This window comes from Oryctolagus cuniculus, chromosome 1 (assembly GCF_964237555.1).
Source record: "Oryctolagus cuniculus chromosome 1, mOryCun1.1, whole genome shotgun sequence".
NCBI lineage: Eukaryota > Metazoa > Chordata > Mammalia > Lagomorpha > Leporidae > Oryctolagus > Oryctolagus cuniculus.
The window spans coordinates 134,766,466-134,788,527 of record NC_091432.1 but is presented as its reverse complement, the minus strand read 5'-3'; the positions used below and the strand labels follow the sequence as shown (position 1 = coordinate 134,788,527).

General features: G+C 46.5%; 1 protein-coding gene and 1 long non-coding RNA gene across 46 annotated transcripts in view; one reads left to right on the top strand and one right to left on the bottom strand.

Annotated features, from left to right (window-relative positions):
* LOC103352409 (uncharacterized) overlaps positions 1 to 3,845 on the bottom strand; it is a 55,897-nt gene extending 52,052 nt beyond the window's left edge. For 20 of the 24 annotated variants that reach the window (XR_011378862.1, XR_011378871.1, XR_011378872.1 and 17 more), the window contains exon 1: positions 3,544 to 3,845. This is a non-coding gene — a long non-coding RNA (uncharacterized lncRNA). The other 4 variants (XR_011378882.1, XR_011378884.1, XR_011378881.1 and 1 more) reach the window with 4 other exon arrangements.
* A 61-nt stretch (positions 3,846 to 3,906) lies between these two features.
* GKAP1 (G kinase anchoring protein 1) overlaps positions 3,907 to 22,062 on the top strand; it is an 81,460-nt gene continuing 63,304 nt past the window's right edge. For 4 of the 22 annotated variants that reach the window (XM_070049052.1, XM_070049008.1, XM_070049038.1 and 1 more), the window contains exons 1-3: positions 4,335 to 4,473; positions 4,841 to 4,900; positions 19,874 to 20,132. In XM_070049052.1, coding sequence (XP_069905153.1) covers positions 19,917 to 20,132 — 216 coding nt within the window. In that variant the 5' untranslated portion in view covers positions 4,335 to 4,473; positions 4,841 to 4,900; positions 19,874 to 19,916. Of the gene's footprint in view, positions 4,070 to 4,334; positions 4,474 to 4,557; positions 4,949 to 18,935; positions 19,152 to 19,873; positions 20,133 to 22,062 lie in introns of those variants that run through there. The other 18 variants (XM_070049056.1, XM_070049019.1, XM_070049040.1 and 15 more) reach the window with 10 other exon arrangements.

Genomic DNA, 22,062 nt, shown 5'->3' with positions numbered 1-22,062 from the left:
ATTGGCCAGCGCCGCGGCTCACTAGGCTAATCATCTACCTGTGGCACCGGCACCCCGGGTTCTAGTCCCGATTGGGGTGCCGTAGCAGCCATTTGGGGGGTGAACCACGGAAGAGAGACCTTTCTATCTCTCTCTTTCTCTCACTAACTCTGCCTGTCCAAAAAAAAAAAAAAGATTCACCAATAGTTCATAAATTTATAACAAATTTTAAAGTATAATCTTCTGAACTGGGAAGCCTGGCATGCATTGGGTTTATAATAGACAGATGGACACTTCCTGTAAAAGCAAGTAGTGGGGCCAATGCTGTGGTGCAGCGGGTTAACACCTTGGCCTGAGGCACCGGCACCCCATATGGGTGCCAGTTCAAAACCCAGCTGCTCCACTTCCTATCCAGCTCTCTGCTATGGCCTGGGCAAGCAGTAGAAGATGGCCCAAGTACTTGGGGCCCTGAACCCGTGTGGGAGACCCAGAGGAGGCTAGAGGCTCCTGGCTCCCGGCTCCTGGCTTTGGACCGGCACAGCTCCAGCCATTGTGGCCAACTCGGGAGTAAACCAATGGATGGAAGACCTCTCTCTCTCTCTTCTCTGCCTCTCCTCTCTGTGTAACTCTGACTTTCAAATTAATTAATTAATTTAAAAAAACTATAGCTGGTTTTTAAATGTAGATTTGGAATCTTTATAATATTTGAGGTGGCAAAGCTAGCATCATATAGAACTATTTATCTGGGATACACTCATGGTAGACTTTTCCCAATAGCTCATAAATTTATGACAAATTTTAAAGTATAATCATTTGAACTGGGAAGCCTGGCATGCATTGGGTTTATAATAGACAGATGGACACTTCCTGTAAAAGCAAGCAGTTACCATCGATGATTTGAGAGGTCAGAAAAGAAGCGGTCAGAGATCGCATGTTAGTCACGCAAAACTTAAAAGCACCTGCTCAAATGAAATGTGATATCTGCAGAGATGCAAACATTAAACCCCCGATGGCCTTGAGCACCTTAATTCCAAGAATTCAAACCCCTCATTGTTTGAAGAGTTTAGTACCAGGCTCACCATCACTCTCTCCGAGAATTCTCACTACTCCAACACTATTGTGTTATCAGTCCTGTGATAATTCTCACATAGTATACTTAATATATGTAAACTACATGGATGTTCCTTTCAAAACATTTACATTCAATTCCTTGATTTCTTCTCTTCAAGGGGTCCTGTACCTCTGCTACTTCAATCACCCATTCTCAAGATCATTGCCTGAATCCTAATAACTACAGCCGCTAGACTCCTACTCTCTGACTTTTCTCTCTCCAGGCCATTCCCTATGGTACCTAAACTCCAGCAATCCTGCAGCCTGATCAGAAGTGCCACCTAGCTGCACTACTACCTTCCTGCCATTCCCCAGCCCCCTCCTACCACCTCTGATATCACAGTGCTTCCTCCGCTTTGCCCTTCTCTCTCCATGACACTTGCCTGGCCAAATCTCAGTCCTGGTTATTGCCAAAACTGCAACTTGGGGCCAGTACCGTACCGTGCAGCAGCAGGTAAAGCCACCATCTGCAGTGCTGGCATCTCATTTCAGCGCCGGTTCGAGACCCGGCTGCTCCACTTCCCAACCAGCTCTCTGCTATGGCCTGGGAAAGCAGCAGACAATGGCCTAAGTCCTTGGGCCCCTGCACCTGCATGGGAGACCCGGAAGAAGCTCCTGGCTCCTGGCTTCGGATCAGCGCAGCTCTGGCCACTGCAATCATCTGGGGAGTGAACCAGCAGATGGAAGATCTCTCTCCCTCTCTGCCCCTGTGTCTCTGTTAACTCTGCCTTTCAAATAAATAAATAAATCTTAAAAACAAACAAACCTGCAACTCAACACTAGCACATGAGCAACTGAATACAGCTGGAGAAAAATACATGACCAATACACTCGCTCACACGACTGAGTGCGCCAGGTCAGGGCGCAGCTCTCGTTCGTCCAGGCACCTCCGTTCCTGTGGCTCTGCCAACCAGAGGGCCCTGGCAGCCATCTGCATAATCAGAGCAGAGTCCCCGTGTCCAAGGTCCAGCTGGCAGAAAGGAACACGCACCGAGGACAAGCACGCACTCGCAGAGGCGCTGGCCTGACAGTGGGGGGCACAGCTTCTGGCCACATCTGACTGACGGTCACTGAACGCCTGGCTAAATCGAACCGAGAGGGAGGCTGAGAAGCAAGCGCTCTGCCTGTTCAAGGAGAAAGACAGGCTGAAATGTGATGGGTCAGCCATATGCCGGGCGGTCTTGTACCTTATTTCACTGGGAAATTACAAGCAACTAGAACTCTTTTCTCTCGCTTTCTGCTCTACCTATTTTCTTCCGTTTGTCCCATCTATCCAGGAACTAGGGGGGCTGGATCCCTAGACTACCCCTGATCAGGAAGTGGAAGTCTCCCACCTTCGATGACAAGCACTTGGTCATAACGACCACCCCACCTAATCACAAAAGGCCTTCTTCCTGGGGCTTGTCTGCCTCTGTGGTTTGGGAGACTGTTAACCAATACGCCTTCCCACCCTGCTTTTGTGAAACCCGATTCACCTTGCGCTGGTGATTCTGCATAATCCTGGTTCCACCGCTTCTTTTCCCCCTCTCTGGGCTGGTTTCCCTCATCTACATCAGAGCTCCTCAAACTCGGACGCGGTACAGACCTCTCAGGCTTCTGGGGTGGGGCATGAGGGTCCACGTGTCTCACGGATGCCTCAGTGATGACCACGCTGCCGGGCCATCCGCCAGACCGTGAGCAGCAAGTCTCTCAATACGTCCCGAGACCCTGTTCTTCCTCACGGTGAGACTGCTGCCAGACAGAGGAGCAGTCCCCGATCGGTGCCTCGCTCAGTCCTCTTCCCGGTATTCCAAGCCTTTACTCCTAATTTCTTAGCGCCGCTTCTACCTGGCTGTCTTGACAACCCTTCAAACCCTTAAAATGTCCGAATCTAACCTGATCGTCGTCTTTCAAAATTCCACCTGCGAACCTTCTCTGTTACAACCGTTTCTTTTCTAAGTATGTACAAACTCAAATCTCTGCCATCTTTGATTTCTCTCTTCCCACGCACAACCAATGAGTCGGTGGCTAGATTCTTCAGATTACTGTTTCTACACCGCATCTCAACCACACTCCTCAATTCCTCCTGTCCAGGTCTCTGCCAACGTGTCTGCATACCTTCACAGAGACATCAGCAGCCCCAAGGAAGAGACGTCCTTTTCTTCTCCCCAGACTGTTGGTAAGGCAAGCTACGAAGTGACTACAGACCCCTGCACTTGCTATCTGCGGCCCCCACTCTCCTGTTGTCTCTGCCACTTCTCAACACACCCAGAGGCTCTGCCGGTTCCGCACACACAACTCTGATTCACTTCGGGAGGCCAGGGGGTTCTGCCTCTCCACTCCTGCGGGCCCACCCCAAGGCCGTCTCCTCCGCGCTGCCTTCCTGCCCGATGCCCCTTGGTCCTCCTCAGCGTGCACCTGCCCCGCTTTCATCTCCCTTTTCGTCCCTACTTTTTGGGGGTGAGGGTAACATACCCCTCCACGCCTCTCTGTAGCGCCGAGGTGTGTTATTCTACGGGGGCAGGGGTCCAATCACGTCACAGTGATTCAGGGTCGCGGGAGGCGGTGGCAGGCGTCCGGCCGGTCTCCGGGGTCCAGCCCCGGCACGTCGTGGCCGGCAGGCGTTGGGTCTCTCACCGTCGCTCCGGGATGCGGAGCGTGACGCCACAGAGACCCGGGCACGGTGCGTCACCGCCCGCACAGAGCCCTCCGGGCGGGCTCGCCTCCGGCACCGGCACTCGCAGCGCCGGCCCCGCTTCACCGAGCGCAGGTCGGCCCCGCGCCCTCGGCCCCTCGCGCCGGCCCGGGGCCCGCTCACCGCGCGCTCGGCGATGCTGCGGGGGCGTGGCCCGCGAGGCCGCCCGCCTCCTCCCGCCGCTCCGGGACGGCGCCTCTCCCTCTCTCTCTCTCTCCCTCCCCGTGACCCCGAGGACCGCCGCGCCGCCGCCTACGTGAGACGTTTGGACCCTGCCCGGCCCCCGTAGCTCCCCTTCTCCAGCAGGTGGTTCTAGTCCTCCCTCTTCCCTCAACTCGGGGCGCGCGCGTCCACCCGCCCGCCTGCGGACCCCGCGCCAGCGACGCCCGTCAACCGAGCAAATAAACAAACCCCAGCGCGGCGGCGGCGGGCGCGCAGGCCCCGCCCCCCGCCCGCGGCTCTCACGCCGGCCCTCCGCCGGGCTTCCCTCCCGCGCTCGCTCCCTCGCCCGCCCGCTCGCTTCCCCGCCCCTCCCCGCAGCTGCGGCCGCGCTGGCCGGCCCGGGACCCGTTCGCGTCCCCGCGTCCAGCCCGGCGGGCCGACGCGCGCCCGCGCCCCGCCCCCGCCGACACTTGACCCTGCCCAGTCCCAACGCCCAGTGCGGCGGCCACCTCAGGAGCTGCGGGAGACGCGGCGGCCGCTGAGGCCCGGTGAGTCCGCGGACGCCGGCCGGCCGGCCTCGCGCCCCTCAGGGCGGTTGCGGCGGTTCGAACGCGCCCTCCCGAGCGCCCACCCTCGGGCTGGTCGTGGTGAGGACGCGGCCCCTGAGGCCGCCCGCTTGGCCAGAGCCGCTGGGCAAGAGGGCGCGGGAGGGCCGGGCTCTCGGGCAGGGCCGCGGGGCGGCCGCTCGGCGCAGGGCTCGGGGGCGCAGGGGCCGCACCGCAGGCCGCGGGCCTGCACCCCGCCGGGGGCCGCCCGGCTGACAGGTGCCGCCGCCCCCGTCCCCGTCCCCGGGCCGCCCGGCGCCTGGAAATTTCTGGAGCGACGCCCCGACCCGCTGTTTTCCACCCTTCGCAGCGCCTGCAGCCCGCCTCGGGGCTCGCCGGGGCCCTGGTTCCTCCTCGGCGTACTTTGCGAGTAAGTTTGGAAGCATCGGGTGAGATTTGGCTTTGGTTCACGCAGGAGGTATAGTGAATTACTTTTTGAATATCGAGCTCCTCCTCCCTGCCAGCTCTGGAAACGGAGCGAGGCGAAAATTTAGACTTTTTTTTTTAATCTTTGATTTTTCTTTTTTTTGGGGGGGGGGCTGTTATTTGGCACAGTCTTTCAGGTTTTTTTTTTTTTTGGGGGGGTCAGATTTCTAGCATTTACGTGTTTACTGCATGTTGACGGGTAATGACAAAAGTAGTTTCTCTGTCCTTTTCTCTCCACGCTCGCTCTCCCCCTTTTACGTATCGGCCTTAGCCAGATTTTTCACTTGAGTAGATGCTAACGCTGTCTTAAGAAGTGCTGATGAAAAATCATCTTTCTTATACCGAAAAGCCAGTGAGTGATGTTTTCTTTCCTACACCTTTCAGCGATGTCTCTGCGTGCGTCTAACTGAAATAATCAGTTTAAAACACTTGACGTGTGTCGCTGTGAAAATGAGAAATAGGGCGTTGAAGTATTAGAATCCTTGATCTATAGGACTTAATAGGATCTATAGGATTTTTTTTTTCCTCAACCGTTGGTGGCTGTCAAATTCTCATTAATTAATTAATTAATCGTCTATTAATTGTCATAAGTGGTCTTGGTAACTTTTACTGAGAGACGTCAGCCCTCTGGAGAAAATCAAGAGCCTACAATTGACCAAGCGAACACTGGGGACGGGTGAAAAGACCAGGGCTTTCTTATCCGTGACAGAAGCCCCTGGGTCCCCTCTCAGTGCCTGCTCCTACTCCTTGCTTTGATTTCTCAGCCCACAGAAAATTGGGAGCTGTGGATTTAGGGGATGCAGTACTTAATTGTGAGGAGAAAATGGAGTTTGGGCACGTTATGTTGTTTGTTTGCAGTAGGTGGGCTGTGAGCAGGTGGGCTGTGAGCAGAGTTCCTGTATGCACTTGGCCGTTTGCTGTGGACATTAGTTTTTCAGAAGTCAAATCGAATGATACAGTCGTGTTAGGAACAGAACCTGAAGTAATGAATTGTTTTAATGTCTTAAATCAGTGATGTCCAGTGCCGTTTCATGTTATCTCCAATCTAAACTGCATTTCAGTGAGGCCACGCCAGTTGGCGCCTACATCATATTTATTCTTTTTTTTTTTTTTTTTCTTTTTGAGTGAGGCTTTCTGGTTGATGGTATTCCTTTTATTAGAAGGGAAGTGGGGAACCCACGTTTTGGTATAACAGCTTAAGCTGTGGCAGGCATCCCATATGGGTGCTGGTTTGTGTCCTGCTCTGCTTCTGATCCAGCTCCCTGCTAAAGGCCTGGGAAAAGCAGTGGATAATAGCCCCAGGGTTTGGGCCCCTGCCGACCAAGTGGGAGGCCTGGATGTAGCTTCAGGCTTCTTGCTGGCCCTGCTCCTTTGGACTGCCTCAGCACTGGCCTTTGTGGCCTTCTGGGGAATCAACCAGCAGATGGAAGATCCCTCTCTGTAACTCTGACCTTCAAAGTAAATAAATCTTTAAAAAAAGAAAGGCAGGGGACAGGGATACGGAGCCAGTGTTGTGGTCCAGCCAGATAGGCTGCCACTTGAGACTGTTCTGAGTCCTGGCTGCTCTGCTTCCAGTCCAGCTTCCTGCGAATGCACCTAGAAAGACAGCAGACCTCGGCCACCTGGTTGGGAGACCAGGATGGGTTTCCTGGCAGACCTTAGGCCTGGTCCAGACTTGGCTGTTGCAGCCATTTAGAGAGTTAGCCAACGAATGGCAGAACTGTCTCTCCCTCTATCAGTCTGCCTTTCAAATAAATAAATAAATCTGAAAAGAAAAAAAAATCAAAAGGGATATATTTGATTGCTCTGAGTTTTTGAGGTGCCCTAATTATGATCTGCTGGATTGAAATATGGTGGCTGTCTTCTTTCCTGACCTAGTGAGGTCACAACTTACAGATGAGATCATAATACCGGAAACCCAAGAGTACAAGTATTTCAGAAGCGCCACTGCTTACTGTTTAGGTAATTCATTTTAAATCTGATGCATCCCACTTCAAGTCAGAACTTTAAAACCAAATATGCTTCCTACACTAGTATGCTTTCAGGCAAAGTTAGTTGTGATGACTAATTGGTAGAATGGTACTAACCATCATAAAACAACTTGGAACTGGAAATAATCATTGTTAATCCATGTTGCATTGTAGGAATTGGGGATGACCTGTAGTGAATATGTATTTTTTTCTACTTCTAAAGCACATCTTTTTTTTTTTTTTTTTTTTCAAGATTTATTTATTTATTTGAAAGAGTTACACAGAGAGAGGAGAGGCAGATAGAGGGGGCAGGGTCTTCCATCCAGTGGTTCACTCCTCAGTTGGCCACAACGGCTGGAGCTGTGCCGATCCAAAGCCAGGAGCCTCTTCCGGGTCTCCCATTTGGGTGCAGGGGCCCAAGGACTTGGGCCATCTTCTACTGCTTTCCCAGGCCATAGCAGAGAGCTGGATCTGAAGTGGAACAGCTGGGTTTCAAACTGGCGCCCCTATGGGATGCCAGCGCTTCAGCCAGGGCGTTAAGCCACTGCGCCACAGCACCTGCCCCCAAGCACATCTTTCAGTGCATAGATAGTTGTTTACCTGGGGAATTTAAACATGAAATAAACACTAGGTTTAATAAATTTATTTATGTTTTTAAAAGATTTAGTTATTTATTTGAAAGTCAGAGTTACACAGTGAGAGGTCTTCCATCCGATGGTTCACTCTCCAGTTGGCTGCAACGGCTGGAGCTGCGCTGATCCGGAGCCAGGAGCTTTTTCTGGGTCTCCCACGTGGGTGCAGGGCCCCAAGGACTTGGGCCATCTTCTACTGCTTTCCCAGGCCATAGCAGAGAGCTAGATCGGAAGTGGAGCAGCCAGGTCTGGAACCAGCGCCCATATAGGATGCCGGTGCTTCAGGCCAGGGTGTTAACCTGCTGTACCACAGCGCCGGCCCCAATAAATTTATTTTCTATACCCAGATCACGTAGCGGTGGTTAGGAATAGGAAGAAGCCTTTGAATTTCAGGATCGGGAGATCAGGATCACTGGGGGCAAGGTGTAACAGTGGATTATTTTAAATGGAGTTTATTCAGTAGCAGAAATACGTGGAAACTACATTGTGGAACTATTTCAGAGGAGGGAATGATTACCCTGAGGGGCATGTCAGAGAATGTTTCATAGAGATACTAGCACCTGAGCAGGATTTTGAACAATGACTAGTTGTTTCAAGTGGAAGAGATGGAGGGCATTGTCGGCAAAGGCAGCAGTGTAGAGGAAGCTATGAACAAGTAAATTAATTGTGTCTTTCCTGGAGTACATGTAAAATCTGAGGAAGGAGAATTGCTATAGAAAGTTGTCATATGAGTCAAATAATTGGTTTTGGTGTATCATGTGTAAAATGGAGACTTCATTATACTTTCGACATTTTTGTGATCTGAAGTATAGAAGATTTAATAGTTTTTACTGAGTGGTGATCATTAAATTATAGAAGATAAGAGAGTAATGGAAACTACATTATTATATGATGGGCTGCCTATATATTTTAGTTGTATTTTGTGTTTCTTTTGCATTTTGACCTTTTAAAGCCTTTATTTTTTAAATTACCTTGTGAGTTTCTTTTTTCTTCAACTACTTACATTAGCTTTGAAATTATTTCTAAAATGAGACTTAAAGGGAAGGGGAAATTGTTTAAAAGTTATTAGATTTCTGGACTAAAAACCTGTTTATGTGGTATTTTAGTAATAAGCAAATGTCTGTTTAAAGCCACCATGTTAAAAGACTGTTGTGTAGATAGCTTAGTGGTGGTTACTATAGTGTGTTTTTTTTCGTTTTGTTTTGTTTTGTTTTGAGATTTATTGATTGATTGCTTTGAAAGGCAGAGTGACACAGAGAGAGATCAGTCTTTCATTCACTGATTCACTCCCTGAATGCCCACAAAGCCGGGACTAGGCCAGCCTGAAACCATAAATCAGAAGCCAGGAACTCCATCTAGGTCTCCCACGTGAGTGGCAGGAACCCAAGTAGTTGGACCATCATCTACTACCTTCCAGATGTGTTAGCAGAAGCTAGAATGGAACCAGCACTCCTATGTGGAATGCAGAAGTCCCAAGTGGCAGCTTAATGTGCTTTACCACAACACTGGCCTTTGCTCTACTTTTATTTATGTTGTGTATTTCTTAATTATGTCATTTTAATGTACATAAATGGAGGCTGGAGTTGTGGCTTAGTGGGTTAAGCCACTGCCTGTGATGCCAGTGTCCCATACGGGCACTGGTTCAAATCCTGGCTGCTTCACTCTCAATCCAGCTCCCTGCTAATGTACCTGGGAAAGCAGAGGAGGATGGCCCGTGTGCTTGATCATGTACCTACATGGGAGACCTGGAAGAAGCTCTGGACTCCTGGTTTTAGAATGGCACAGTCCTGGCCGTTTTGGCTATTTCTGGAGTGAACCAGTCTCTGTCTGTAACTCTGCCTTTCAAATAAATAATAAATAAATCTTAAAAAGCACACAGATGTCTGAGCTTATATCTGAATTTTAAAGACCAACCGTGGAATTTTTTAAGATTTTATTTTATTTATTTGAAAGGTGAGTTAGAGAAAAGGAGGAAGAAGGGAGGGAGAGAGACAGAGACCGACTGACCTTGTTTTTCCATTTGAGGTTCTCTCTCAGATGGCCACAACAACTAGGGCTGGGCCAGACTGAAGCCAGGAGGCTGGAGTTCCATCCTAGTCTCCCATGTGGGTGGGAAGGGCCACTGTACTCGGACCATCTTCTGCCTTCCTAGGCAGATTAGCATGGAGCTGGGTCAGAAACGAGCTGAGGGACTTGAACTGGTTGCTCATGTGGGATGCTGGTGTTGCAGGTGGCCAGCCTAAGCCTGGACCATCTGTGTTTAAAAGAGGGAGAAAATAGGGAAACAAGATGAGCTATATTTGAATCTATGCTAGTATTTCTTAGACATGACTGTAGGTGGAGACGTAGAAGTTCAGGACCCAAAACTGAAGAAATACCCTACTCTTAGTTTCTTTAAAAGGCCTCATTTCTTCATGGTGTTTATATTCCTTTTTTTCCCGTATGGGCAGTATGTTTATCCCTTTTTCTCATCAAGGTTTAAAAAAAGTTAGAGGAACTCCTGGATTAGATAATATAACTATCTTTTGGTAATTTCTGAATAATTAATTTGGTAATGTCCTCCTAAAAATGTTAAATATTAGTCTCTTTTAAAAAAAGATGTTTATTTTAAAGGCAGAGTTATAGAGAGGCAGAGAGAGAGAGAGAGATCTTAACACCCATTGGTGAACTCCCCAAATGACTGCAGTGGCCGTGGCTGGGCCAATCTGAAGCCAGGAGCCAGGAGCCTCTTCCAGTTCTCCCATGTTGGTGCAGGGACCCAAGGACTTGTACCATCTTCTGCTACTTTCCCAGGTACATTAGCAGGGAGCTGGATCAGAGTGGAGCAGCCAGGACTTGAACTGGCTCCCATATGGGATGCCAGCATTGCAGGCAGCAGCTTTACCTGCCATGCCACAGTGTTGGCACCCCGGTTCTAGTCTTTGATGGTTGTTGTCTGTGGTTTGACATCACTAACATAAAGGACCAATGGCATCTCATTGTTGGTTCTGCCTTGTAGTTACTCTTTCTAAATTTTGACTCAAAATATAAAGTCAATATTCTGCTAATTACATTATTTTTAACCTTTTTTTTTCCAGTTTGGAAATAGATGATCATTTTCCCATTTTAAGATTTGTGTGGTTTTTCACATTTATTTATTTGAGAGACACAGTTACAGGTAGAGGGAGAGACAGAGACCTCCTGTCTCTGGCCTCCTGTCCACTAGTTCACTCCCCAAATGGCTGCAATGGTTGGAGCTGGGCCAATCCAAAGCCAGGAGCCAGAAACTTCTTTTGCGTCTCCCATGTGCCTGTAGAGACCCAATCATTTGGGCCATCTTCCGCTGCTTTCCCAGGCCATTGGCAGGGAGCTGGATTGGAAGTTTAGCAGCCAGATCTCGACTGCTGCCCATATGGGATGCTGGCACTGCAGGCAGAGGCTTAACTTACTATGCCACAGCACTGGCTCCAAGTAATATGATTGTCATGGAACGTTAGAAGAAACCATTATTTCAAAGATTAAAGTCTTTGGGGCCAGCTTTGTGGCATAGCTGGTTAAATCTGACTGTGATGTTGGCATCACATATGGGCTTTGATTCAGCTCCTTGCTAATGGTCTGGGAAATGCAGCAGGAAATGACCTAAGTGTTTGGGCCCCTACACCAATGTGGGAGACCTGGAAGAAGCTCTGGGTTCCTAGCTTTGGCTTAGGGAGTGAACCAGCAGATGGGAGATCTCTCTCTCTCTCTCTCTCTCTTCTCCTCTCTCTGAAACTCTGCCTTTCAAATAAATTTAAAATAATAATAATAAAAAGATTAAAGCCTTAGCTCCTAGATGTTGATTTAAGTTGGGAAACACTTTTTGCAGTGGAGTCCCACATGCTTAGTCAGATTTTTAAATAGCTTGTGCCACTTGTGTTATGCCTCATAGGATCTCAAGACACAATAATAATAGGGAGAACACCAATAAATGCTTATATTTGAGTGTTTGTATTGCACTGGCTACTGGTCTAAGCCCTTTACATATATTAACTTCTTTAGTCTTTGCAGCAGTTCATTGAGCCAGGCCTTCTTATCCCTGTTTCACAGAGAAGAGATTGAGTAGGTTACACAGGGGCTCTCATAAGTAGCAAGTTAGATTTGACCAGACAGTCAGGTTCTGGGGCCGCATTCTTGTGCTGGTGCTCTGTGCCATTCGACTTCTGCATCACCAACAGGGAGGTCCAAGAAGCATCCCATTATCCCAAAATTGGAAAGAGAACCATGTCTCTTTGGAGCAGGATTGAAAAATGTGTGTTATGTCTTCATTATAGTAAAGGTTAGGCTAAGTAAAATAGGATAGAAAAGACACTAAATTGAAATGAATTAAATGTTGCATTTCTGTAAAACTTCTGAATCCTTTCAGGGTTTCTAATGAGGAAATTGTACTTGCTTTTTTTTTGTGAGCATAAAATTTTAAATATCAGATTATCCGTGAAATGAAAATATATAATTCTTGCGGCGCTGGCACACCGGGTTCTAGTCCCGGTTGGGGCGCCGAATTCTGTCCCGGTTGCCCCTCTTCCAGGCCAGCTCTCTGCTGTGGCCAGGGAGTGCAGTGGAGGATGGCCCGAGTACTTGGGCCCTGCACCCCATGGGAGACCAGGAGAAGCACCTGGCTCCTGCCATCGGATCAGCGCAGTGCGCCGGCCGCAGCGCGCCGGCCGCGGCGGCCATTGGAGGGTGAACCAACGGCAAAGGAAGACCTTTCTTTCTCTCTCTCTCACTGTCCACTCTGCCTGTCAAAAAATAATAAAAATTTAAAAAATATACAATTCACGGTCTACAGTTTTAAAATTTATATCTCTATTGAGAGGCAGAGAAATAGAGACAGAGAGAGCATCCATCTTCTGGTTCACTCTGGAAATGTCCTGGCTGAAGCTGGGAGCCAAAAACAATCCTTGCAGATAGGTGACAGGAACTCAACTGCTTGAGCCGTCAGTAGTGCTTCACAGGGTTTGCATTAGCAGGAAGCTGGAATCAGAATCTGGAACTGAGGGTCAAACCCACGTACTCCATTGTGAGATGCAGGCATCTCCAAATGCTAGACTAAATGCTACCTCCTGATCCAGACTTTTTTTTTTTTTTTTAAGATGTATTTATTTACAGAGAGGCAGAGGCAGAAAGAGAGGTCTTCCATCTGCTGGTTCACTCCCCAGGTGGCCACGATGGCCAAAGCTGGGCCATTTCTGAAAGCCAGGAACCTGGTGCTTCTTCCAGGTATCCCATGTGGGTACAGGGGCCCACACACTTGGGCCATCTTCCACTGCTTTCCCAGGTCATTGCAGAGAGCTGGATCAGAAGTGGAGCAGCTGGGATTTGAACTGGTACCCATATGGGATGCTGGCACTGTAGGCACAGCTTTACCCCACTATACCCCCTGATTAAGACTTTCATATGATTATTTCTTCAAATTGAGTCACCATTAAAATTTTGTTTATAAGTAAAAAACATTTCTGTTGTCTAAACTTTGAGTAATTTACAACAGTTGAAATTATTTTGAAAGTTTAAATCTTTTATTAAAATTTTTTTCATTGTTATTTATATATACTTTTTTAAAGGTTTATTTATTTATTTATTTGAAAGTCAGAGTTACACAGAGAGAGGAGAGGCAGAAGAGAGAGAGGCCGGCGCTGTGGCTCACTAGGCTAATCCTCCGCCTTGCGGCGCTGGCACACTGGGTTCTAGTCCCAGTTGGGGCGCCGGATTCTGTCCCGGTTGCCCCTCTTCCAGGCCAGCTCTCTGCTGTGGCCAGGGAGTGCAGTGGAGGATGGCCCAAGTGCTTGGGCCCTGCACCCCATGGGAGACCTTTCTCTCTGTCTCACTCTCTGTCCACTCTGCCTGTCTAAATAAATAAATAAATAAATAGACAGAGAGCGGTCCTCCATCCGATGGTTCACTCCCCAACGGCTGCAATGGTCGGATCTGTGTCGATCCGAAGCCAGGAGCCACGAGCTTCTTCCGGGTCTCCCACGTGGGTGCAGGGGCCCAAGGACTTGGGCCATCCTCCACTGCTGTCCCAGGCCATAGCAGAGAGCTGGATTGGAAGTGGAGCAGCTGGGTCTTGAATCAGCAAGGACGCCGGTGCTTCAGGCCAGGGCGTTAACCCAATGCGCCACAGCGCTGGCCCCATTTATATATTTGAAAGAGAGCGAGCAGTCCCACTTTCTGCTTCACTCCCCAAATGCTCACAACAGCCAGAACCAGACAAGGATAAAGCTACAAGCTTTATAGTGTCTCCCATGTGAGTGGCAGGAACCCAGTTACCTGAGTCATTATTACTGTTTCCTAGAACCTGTGTTAGGAAGCTGGAGTCAGCAGCCAGAGCTGGGAATGTAACTCAGGTACTCCAATATCTGTACTTATGTCATAACCACCAGGCAGAACACTACCCCTAAAAGCTCTCTCTACCAAAAGATTCCTTGCAATAAAATGAAAAGACTTCAAACTCAGTTGGACTAGCTTCAAGTATTTTAAAATTATGAACAGTTGGTGCTGTTCGCAATGGAATAAGCTGCCGAATGTCACTCCAGTGTCCCATATCAGAGTGCTGGTTTGAGTCCCAGCTGCTCTGTTTCTAATCCAGCTCCCTGATAATGCACCTGGGAAGGCAGTGGAGGATGGCCAAAGTACTTGGATCCCTGCCACCAATGGCGGGTACCCAGATGCAGTTTCAGGCTCCTGGATTTGGCCTGAACCAGTCCTGACTGTTGGCTGTTTGGGTAGTAAACCAGCAGATGGAAGATCTCTTTCTCTCTGTGTCACCCCCTCTCTCTCCATCACTCTGTCTTTCAAATAAATCATTCTTCACACACACAAAGACACACACACACACGAAAGTATGTAGAGACTTAAGGTCATTGCATAGAACCTTCCTCAGTAAGATGTAGTACTCCCTTAATATTTGGACACCTGGAATATAAACATTTCCAGCAGTTCCATGAGTGTATCTATGATGATGGGCAGGTGTTTGATGAAGCAGATTTCCATATGATAGAATACTTACTTTGTCACAGCTGACACAACTGCAGCACAGTGTAGGAGTTACCCACTGACAAACACCAGAGACGTTCTTGCTTATGGAGGTGGTTGCCCCCAGGGCCTGAAGAAATACTGGTGGTTAACAAAGCTCTGCCATATGTTGCAGAAAAAAAATGTCTGTGAGCTTTGCAGGTATGTTTTAAAATAGACAGTTTGAACATTTAGTTCAGGCAGAACAATCCAAATTCAGTTTCAGTATCAGTTTTAGAATGAAAAAGTTATTTGTATAAGGTGTACGTTATGAAAACTTGAGGTTATACTGCAGTGAGTACCTGAAATTGCCATCAGCTTGAAACATCACAGTTGCTTTCTTGTTCAAGCTACATGACCATCACAGGTTAGTGAGGGGACTTTGTTCATTGTAGTTTCAGGCTGCTGGAGACTCTGTCTCCATGTATGCTCCTATGATCCAGAACCTGGGAAAGGAGACCAGTGAACCATGTGCTGACTTTCAAAGCTTTTTAAAGCTTATATTTCAGTGGCCAAAGTAAGTCACACGGTTACACCTGTAGTCAACAGGGAAGGGCTACAAAGTTCTCCTTCAGGGAGGAGCAGTACTTGTGAACTGTAATAGAACTGCCACTCGTAATTTAATAGTTCTAACAGTTAAATCTTGTGGTAGTATTTGACGAGCTGTGTAGGATTATTATGCCAAACTTCTCAAAGCAACTAAACCTTTTATAAAATTATTTTTTAAAGATTTACTTATTTATTTGAGAGGCAGAATTAGAGAGAAAGCTTCTGTCTGCTAGTTCACTCCCTGAATGGCTACAACGACTCCTCAAATGGCCATGACAGTTGGGACTGGGCCAGGTCAAAGCCAGGAGCCTGGAACTCCATCCGGGTCTCCTGCCTGGGTGGCAGGGGCCCAAGTACTTGGGCCATCTTCTGCTACTTTTCCAGGTGCATAAGCAGGGAGCTGGATTTGAAGTGAACCAGCCAGGGCTTGAACTGGCACTCATATGGGATGCTGGCATCACAGGCAGCAGTCTGAACTGCCACAAAGCCAGCCCCTATAGGATTGTTTTTATCAAGATGTGTAGAAATTAACAGAATTTTTAGCATATCTTCAAGCCTAAAATTCCTTTCTTATTTTGTAATATCTTCTCCCTGTAACAAGTATGAAGCCTTAGTTCTTATGCTTTCAGGAAAGATTTATGCTTAAAAATACATCACAGTTTGGGCCAGCACTGTGGTATAGTGAGTAAAGCCATATGGGTGCCGGTTCAAGTCCCGGGTGCTCCACTTCCAATCCAGCTCTCTGTTATCGTCTGGGAAAGCAGTAAAAGATGGCCCAAGTCCTTGGGCCCCTGCACCCACATGGGAGACCTGGAAAAAGCTCCTAGCTCCTGGTTTCGGATTGGTCAGGCTCTGGCCATTGCAGCCATTTCAGGAGTAAACCAACAGTTGAAGAATTCTCGCTCTCTCCAACTCTCCAACTCTCCAACTCTCCCTTTCAAGTAAATAGATAAATATTTTTAAAATATACATCACAATTTATCTGGTGATGTAATGTCTATACATTGTGGTGTTTTATTTTGATATGCATATTTCTGGGAACAGGAGCAGTGAATCAATGTGTAATAATAATAATAATACTTCAATTTAATGACTGCTAAATGACCTTGCCATAGGATTTTTTCATTGTGTGACCAAAAAATTTTCAAACATTTTTCTGAATTAAGATGAAAGATTGAATTTATGCTTCTCATTTTTGTTACTTCCTGAAAATATACAAACTGTAGTGTGCAGTAAGATTTCATAGTAGACCTTCATGTATTTTACTTTTGCTTAGACTTCTCCCACATTGAATAGGGTGGATCTATGTGATTCTGTGATATAATAAATGTATATGTAACCAGTAGCATGTTGTGGGAGTGACACCAGCTCATTCAGATATGAGCCCTGTGGCTCAAGACAGATATGATAAAACGATAAAGAAAACCAAAGGAAGAACTTAAACCAGGATAAAGTTAATCTGTGGAAGGTGGCAGTTGGGCAATGCTGGTAAGAGGCACAGGGGTGTGTTAACATTTTTTTTTTAATCTTGGTGGTTGGTATTTTATTTTGGTTTTTCTTTATTCGTTTTAAAGATGTATTTTATTTATTTGAAATCTAGAGTGTCAGGGAGAGACAGAGAAAGAGAATTTTATCTTATGGTTCACTCTCCAAATGGCACCATGGCTATGGCTGGGTCAGGCTGAAGCCAAGAGCCTGGAATTCCATTGGGATGTTTCACATGGGTGGCAGAGGCCCAGACATCTAAGCCATCTTCCTCTGCTTTCCCAAGCACATCACCAGGGAGCAGGAGCAGAGGTAGAGCAGCTGGGACTCTAATTGGTGTTCTGATGTGGGATCCTGGCCTCACAAAGTTAATTTAACCCACTGTACCACAATGATGGCCCTTCAGACCTTTTTTATTTTTTAAGTAAATATTGTATTCAATTTTTATTTGCCTGATATATTTTAAAACAAAAATTTGAGTCCTAAAATCTAGTAAGAAAAACCTGTGCCTTTTTTTTTTTTTTAAGATTTATTTATTTATTTGAAAGAGTTACACAGAGAGAGGAGAAGCAGAGAGAGAGAGAGGTCTTCCATCCAATGGTTCACTCTCCAGTTGGCCGCAATGGCCGGAGCTGTGCCAGTCCGAAGCCAGGAGCCAGGAGCTTCTTCCTGGCCTCCCACGCAGGAGCCCAAGGACCTGGGCCATCTTCTACTGCTTTCCCAGGCCATAGCAGAGAGCTGGATCGGAAGTGGAACTGCTGGATCTTGAGCTGGCGCCCATATGTGATGCCGGCGCTTCAAGCCAGGGCATTAACCCTCTGTGCCACAACACCAGCCCCAACCTGTGTCTTTTTAAATTGGAAGAATACTTCTTCTAGTAGTTACAGGGCTTCTTACTGTGAACTTAAAGAATAGGATTGAACGTATCTAGGTTCAGGTCCTGATCTTATGGAAGTCATGTAACCAGTCTAAATTATAGTTGCCTCATCTAAAATACTAAGCAATGTGGATTAGAAATTATGAGAAAGGGCTAGCATTGGGGTGCAGCAGGTTAGGCCGCCGCCTGTGACACTGGCATCTCATATGGACACTGGTTTGAGTCCCAGCTGCTTCACTTCAGATCCAGCTCCCTGCTAATGCATCTGGGAAAGTAGCCAAAGATGGCCCGAATACTTAGGCCCCTGTGCCCACATGGAAGACCACATGAAGCTCCTGACTTGGGCCTGGACCAGTGCTGGCTGTTGTAGCTGTTTGGGGAGTGAACCAGTAGATGGAAGATCCCTGTCTGTCTGTCATCCTCTCTCTGTAACTCTGCCTTTCAAAGAACTAGAATCTTAAAAAAAAATTTTTAAAAAGCAGTTACTAGAGGACTTTAAGATCCCTTTTAAGTCTGAACAGTTTTTGTAAAACTAACAACAATAACTGAAACCACACTCACGTGTGCTTGGAATGGTAGGGTGTACAGAAACTAGTGAATAAAAGCTAATGTGAAAGATGATTTTGATGTTTCTTTTAGTTGACAGAGTTCTAGCTCTTTACTTTGCCATCACTTTTTAAAAAAAAAAAAATTTAGGGACTGGTGTGGTGCCATAGTGGGTAAAACTACTGCCTGCTATGGCAGCATCCATATGGGCACTGGTTTATGTCCCAGCTGCTCCATTTCCTATCCAGCTCCCTACTAATGGCCAGGGAAAAGCAGTGGAAGATGGCCCAAGTGCTTGGGCCCCTGCATCTATATGGGAGACCAGGAAGAAGCTCCTGGCTTCAGCCTGGCCCAGCCCAGGTTGTTGCAGCCATATGGCAAGTGAACCAGCGGATAGAAAATTCTCTCTCTCTTTCTCTCAACTCTGATTTTCAAATACATAAATTAAAAAGATTTATTTATTTGAATGACAGAGTTGGGGGGAGAGAGAGAGAGAGAGATCTTCCATCCACTCGTTCACTTCCCAAATGGGGCTGGGCCAGGCTGAAGCCAAGAACTACATCCAGGTCTCTCACATGTAGGTGACAGGGGCCCAAGCACTTAGGCCATGTTCTGTTGCTTTCCTAAGCACATTAGTAAGGAATTGGATTGCAAGTGGAGCAGCTGGGCCTCCAGCTGGCATTCGTATGGGATGCCAGCATCACAGGCAGCCGCTTAACCTGCTGTGCCACAACGCTGACTCTGGCTGTCAATTTTAAGTCATAGTCTAAACTTAAAAAATCAAACTTAGGGGCCGGCACTGTGGCGCAGCAGGTTAATGCCCTGGCCTGAAGTGCCAGCATCCCATATGGGCACCGGTTCAAGACCTGGCTGCTCCTCTTCCAATCCAGCTCTCTGTTATGGCCTGAGAAAGCAGTATAAGATGGCCCAAGTCCTTGGACCCCTGCACCCACATGAGGAACTTGGAAGAAGCTCCTGGCTCCTGGCTTCGGATCGGCGCAGCTCTGACCATTGCAGCCAATTGGGGAGTGAACCATCGGGTGGAAGACCAATCTCTCTCTCTCTCTGCTTCTCCTCTCTCTGTATAACTCTGACTTTCAAATAAAATAAGTAAGTCTTTAAAAAAAAAATCAAACTTAAAGTGGTAGCAGTTTGTATGTGATAAGAATGTTCTTCCAAGGTGGGCTTTTGGCTCAGCAGTTAAGACACCCACATTCTGGGCTGGTACCGCGGCTCAATAGGCTAATCCTCTGCCTTGCAGCGCCGGCACACCGGGTTCTAGTCCCGGTCGGGGCGCCGGATTCTGTCCCTGTTGCTCCTCTTCCAGGCCAGCCCTCTGCTGTGGCCAGGGAGTGCAGTGGAGGATGGCCCAAGTGCTTGGGCCCTGCACCCCATGGGAGACCAGGAGAAGCACCTGGCTCCTGGCTTCGGATCAGCATGATGTGCCGCAGCAGCCATTGGAGGGTGAACCAATGGCAAAAGGAAGACCTTTCTCTCTGTCTCTCTCTCTCACTGTCCACTCTGCCTGTCAAAAAAAAAAAAAAAAGAAAAGAAAAGAAAACCATATATGGAAAAATGAACATATTGTGGTGGTAGTTTTGCAGTGATTTTTTGTGAAATCTCAATTTTTAATTTTTATGTTGTACAATTTTATATTTTTTACTTAAGTTAAAAATTATATTACTGCCAAAAAGACTGTGCATATGAATCTAAATATTACTAAATATGTCTGAAATGTAATAGTACATAAGTGTGTGTGTATAGTTCTGTAATCTAAAAAAATTTTTACTAAGCATGTTTACTTATGTGCCTCCTTTTCTGTCTCCCCACAGAAATTATCCTTGACGGAAGTATTTTAAAAGAAAAACCTTCAGCATGGCCTCAGCAGTACTTAGTTCCGTTCCCACTACTGCTTCTCGTTTTGCCTTGTTACAAGTAGATAGTGGCAGTGGTTCTGATTCTGAGCCTGGAAAAGGCAAAGGCCGGAATTCTGGGAAGTCTCAGGCTTTGGGAAGCAAATCAACTACAAATGAGAAAAAAAGAGAGAAAAGAAGGAAAAAGAAGGAACAGCAGCAGAGTGAAGCAAATGAGGTAATAGTTAGAATTATTTGTGTTGCCTGATTTCCAGGTAGACTGTCACTGTCATAAGGGCAGGTGCTATCTTATTCACTCATGTATCCGTAGTACCTGGTCCATAGGTACTCAGTAAATATTACTTGAATGAATGGCTTTAAATGTGTATATAATTAAAGTCAAATGTTATGAATGTTGTTTAAATGCCTTTATTTTTTTCCTGACTGTGGAAGCTTATGTGTTTAGTTTGAAAAAGTTGAAACAGAGAAGTCTTAAAAGGAAACAACAGTCATTTGTAAATAGATTTATAGATAAAACAAATTAATATTTTGGTTATGTTTTCTGTACATGTATCTGTGTATTCATATTTTACCTAAAATGGGATAATAGACTTTTATAAATGATTTTTAAAAAATTTAACTGTGGTAAATTTTATATATCAGTAAATATAGATCTGCATTATTTTAAATAGTTTAATTATATGGTTATAGCCTACTTTAATTAAACTCTTGTGGTAAACATCTAGGTTTCCCATTTTTTACCATTATAGGCAAAAATTCTGTGACTAGCCTTGAACATACATTTTTTATGCATTTGTTGGTCATCTTTTTCTTCAGGGTAATAAGTACTTTTTTTTTTTTTTTACAGGCAGAGTGGACAGTGAGAGAGAGAGAGACAGAGAGAAAGGTCTTCCTTTTGCCGTTGGTTCACCCTCCAATGGCCGCCGCGGCCGGCGCGCTGCGGCCAGCGCACCGCGCTGATCCGATGGCAGGAGCCAGGAGCCAGGTACTTTTCCTGGTCTCCCATGGGGTGCAGGGCCCAAGCACCTGGGCCATCCTCCACTGCACTCCCTGGCCACAGCAGAGAGCTGGCCTGGAAGAGGGGCAACCGGGACAGAATCCGGCGCCCCAACCGGGACTAGAACCCGGTGTGCCGGCGCCGCTAGGCGGAGGATTAGCCTAGTGAGCCGCGGCGCCGGCCGGTAATAAGTACTTGATAGATCATTCTCCCCTACCTATTCTTAGCATGAGTTATATGACCAACATTTAATATGCCCATTTGTTTTTAAAAGAAATGCTGAAACATAATTATAACTTTTTTTTTTGTTTAATAGAAGGAAAGGTTGGGTGTGTAACCTTTTTCAGCATCATTTAATGAGAGAAGTAATAAAAGTGTTTTTTCCTTCCTCTTCGTATTCATTTTGTAATGTCTGAAGACTTAGAAAAAAGACTTAAAATTTGTTTCTATTGTGTTTCTATCACAATTGCTTTGTAAATATTCTATAATTCTTGCCATATAGATGGAAACTTTAAGAAAAAGGCATTTTCCCCATGGGTAAAATTACAGAAGTTCAATCTTTCAAAATTTTTGATTGCTGATTATTTTCCTTTTTGAATTAAAGGTGATATGGGGGATAGAAAATAAGGTAATAGTGCAGGTTATGGTAGAGAGTAAGGAAATATGTAACTAAGGATGAACACAAAGAATCCTCCTTTCCAGCTTTGGCCACCTATGGTTTTAGCAGTCTTTATAGTTAAATCAATGATCTTTGCCAGTGCTTCATCTCCAGAAGCTTCTCCTTCCCTAGTTCATCCCGTAGGAGAAACCAGGTACTCCAAGTGGTATTGGCATAGCATCACTGTCTCTTTTGTAGAATGCTGTATTATCAGTTAAAATTGTGATCCTCAACTTAAAGTCTCTTCATTGTTTCTATGAAAAAGTACCAAAGGCTTACCACAACAGGAATTTATTCTCTCATTTCTAGAGGCTGCAAGTTCAAATCAGATATCAAAAGGCCATTCTGTTCTCTGAGGTTCTTGGAATCCTTCCTGTCTCTTTCTAGTCTCTGAGTGGAGGCCATTTGATCTTTTACATTCCTTGGCTTGAGGCTTCATCACTACAGTCTCTGTTATGTTGTTATATGACATTTCTTTAGTGTATCTTCATC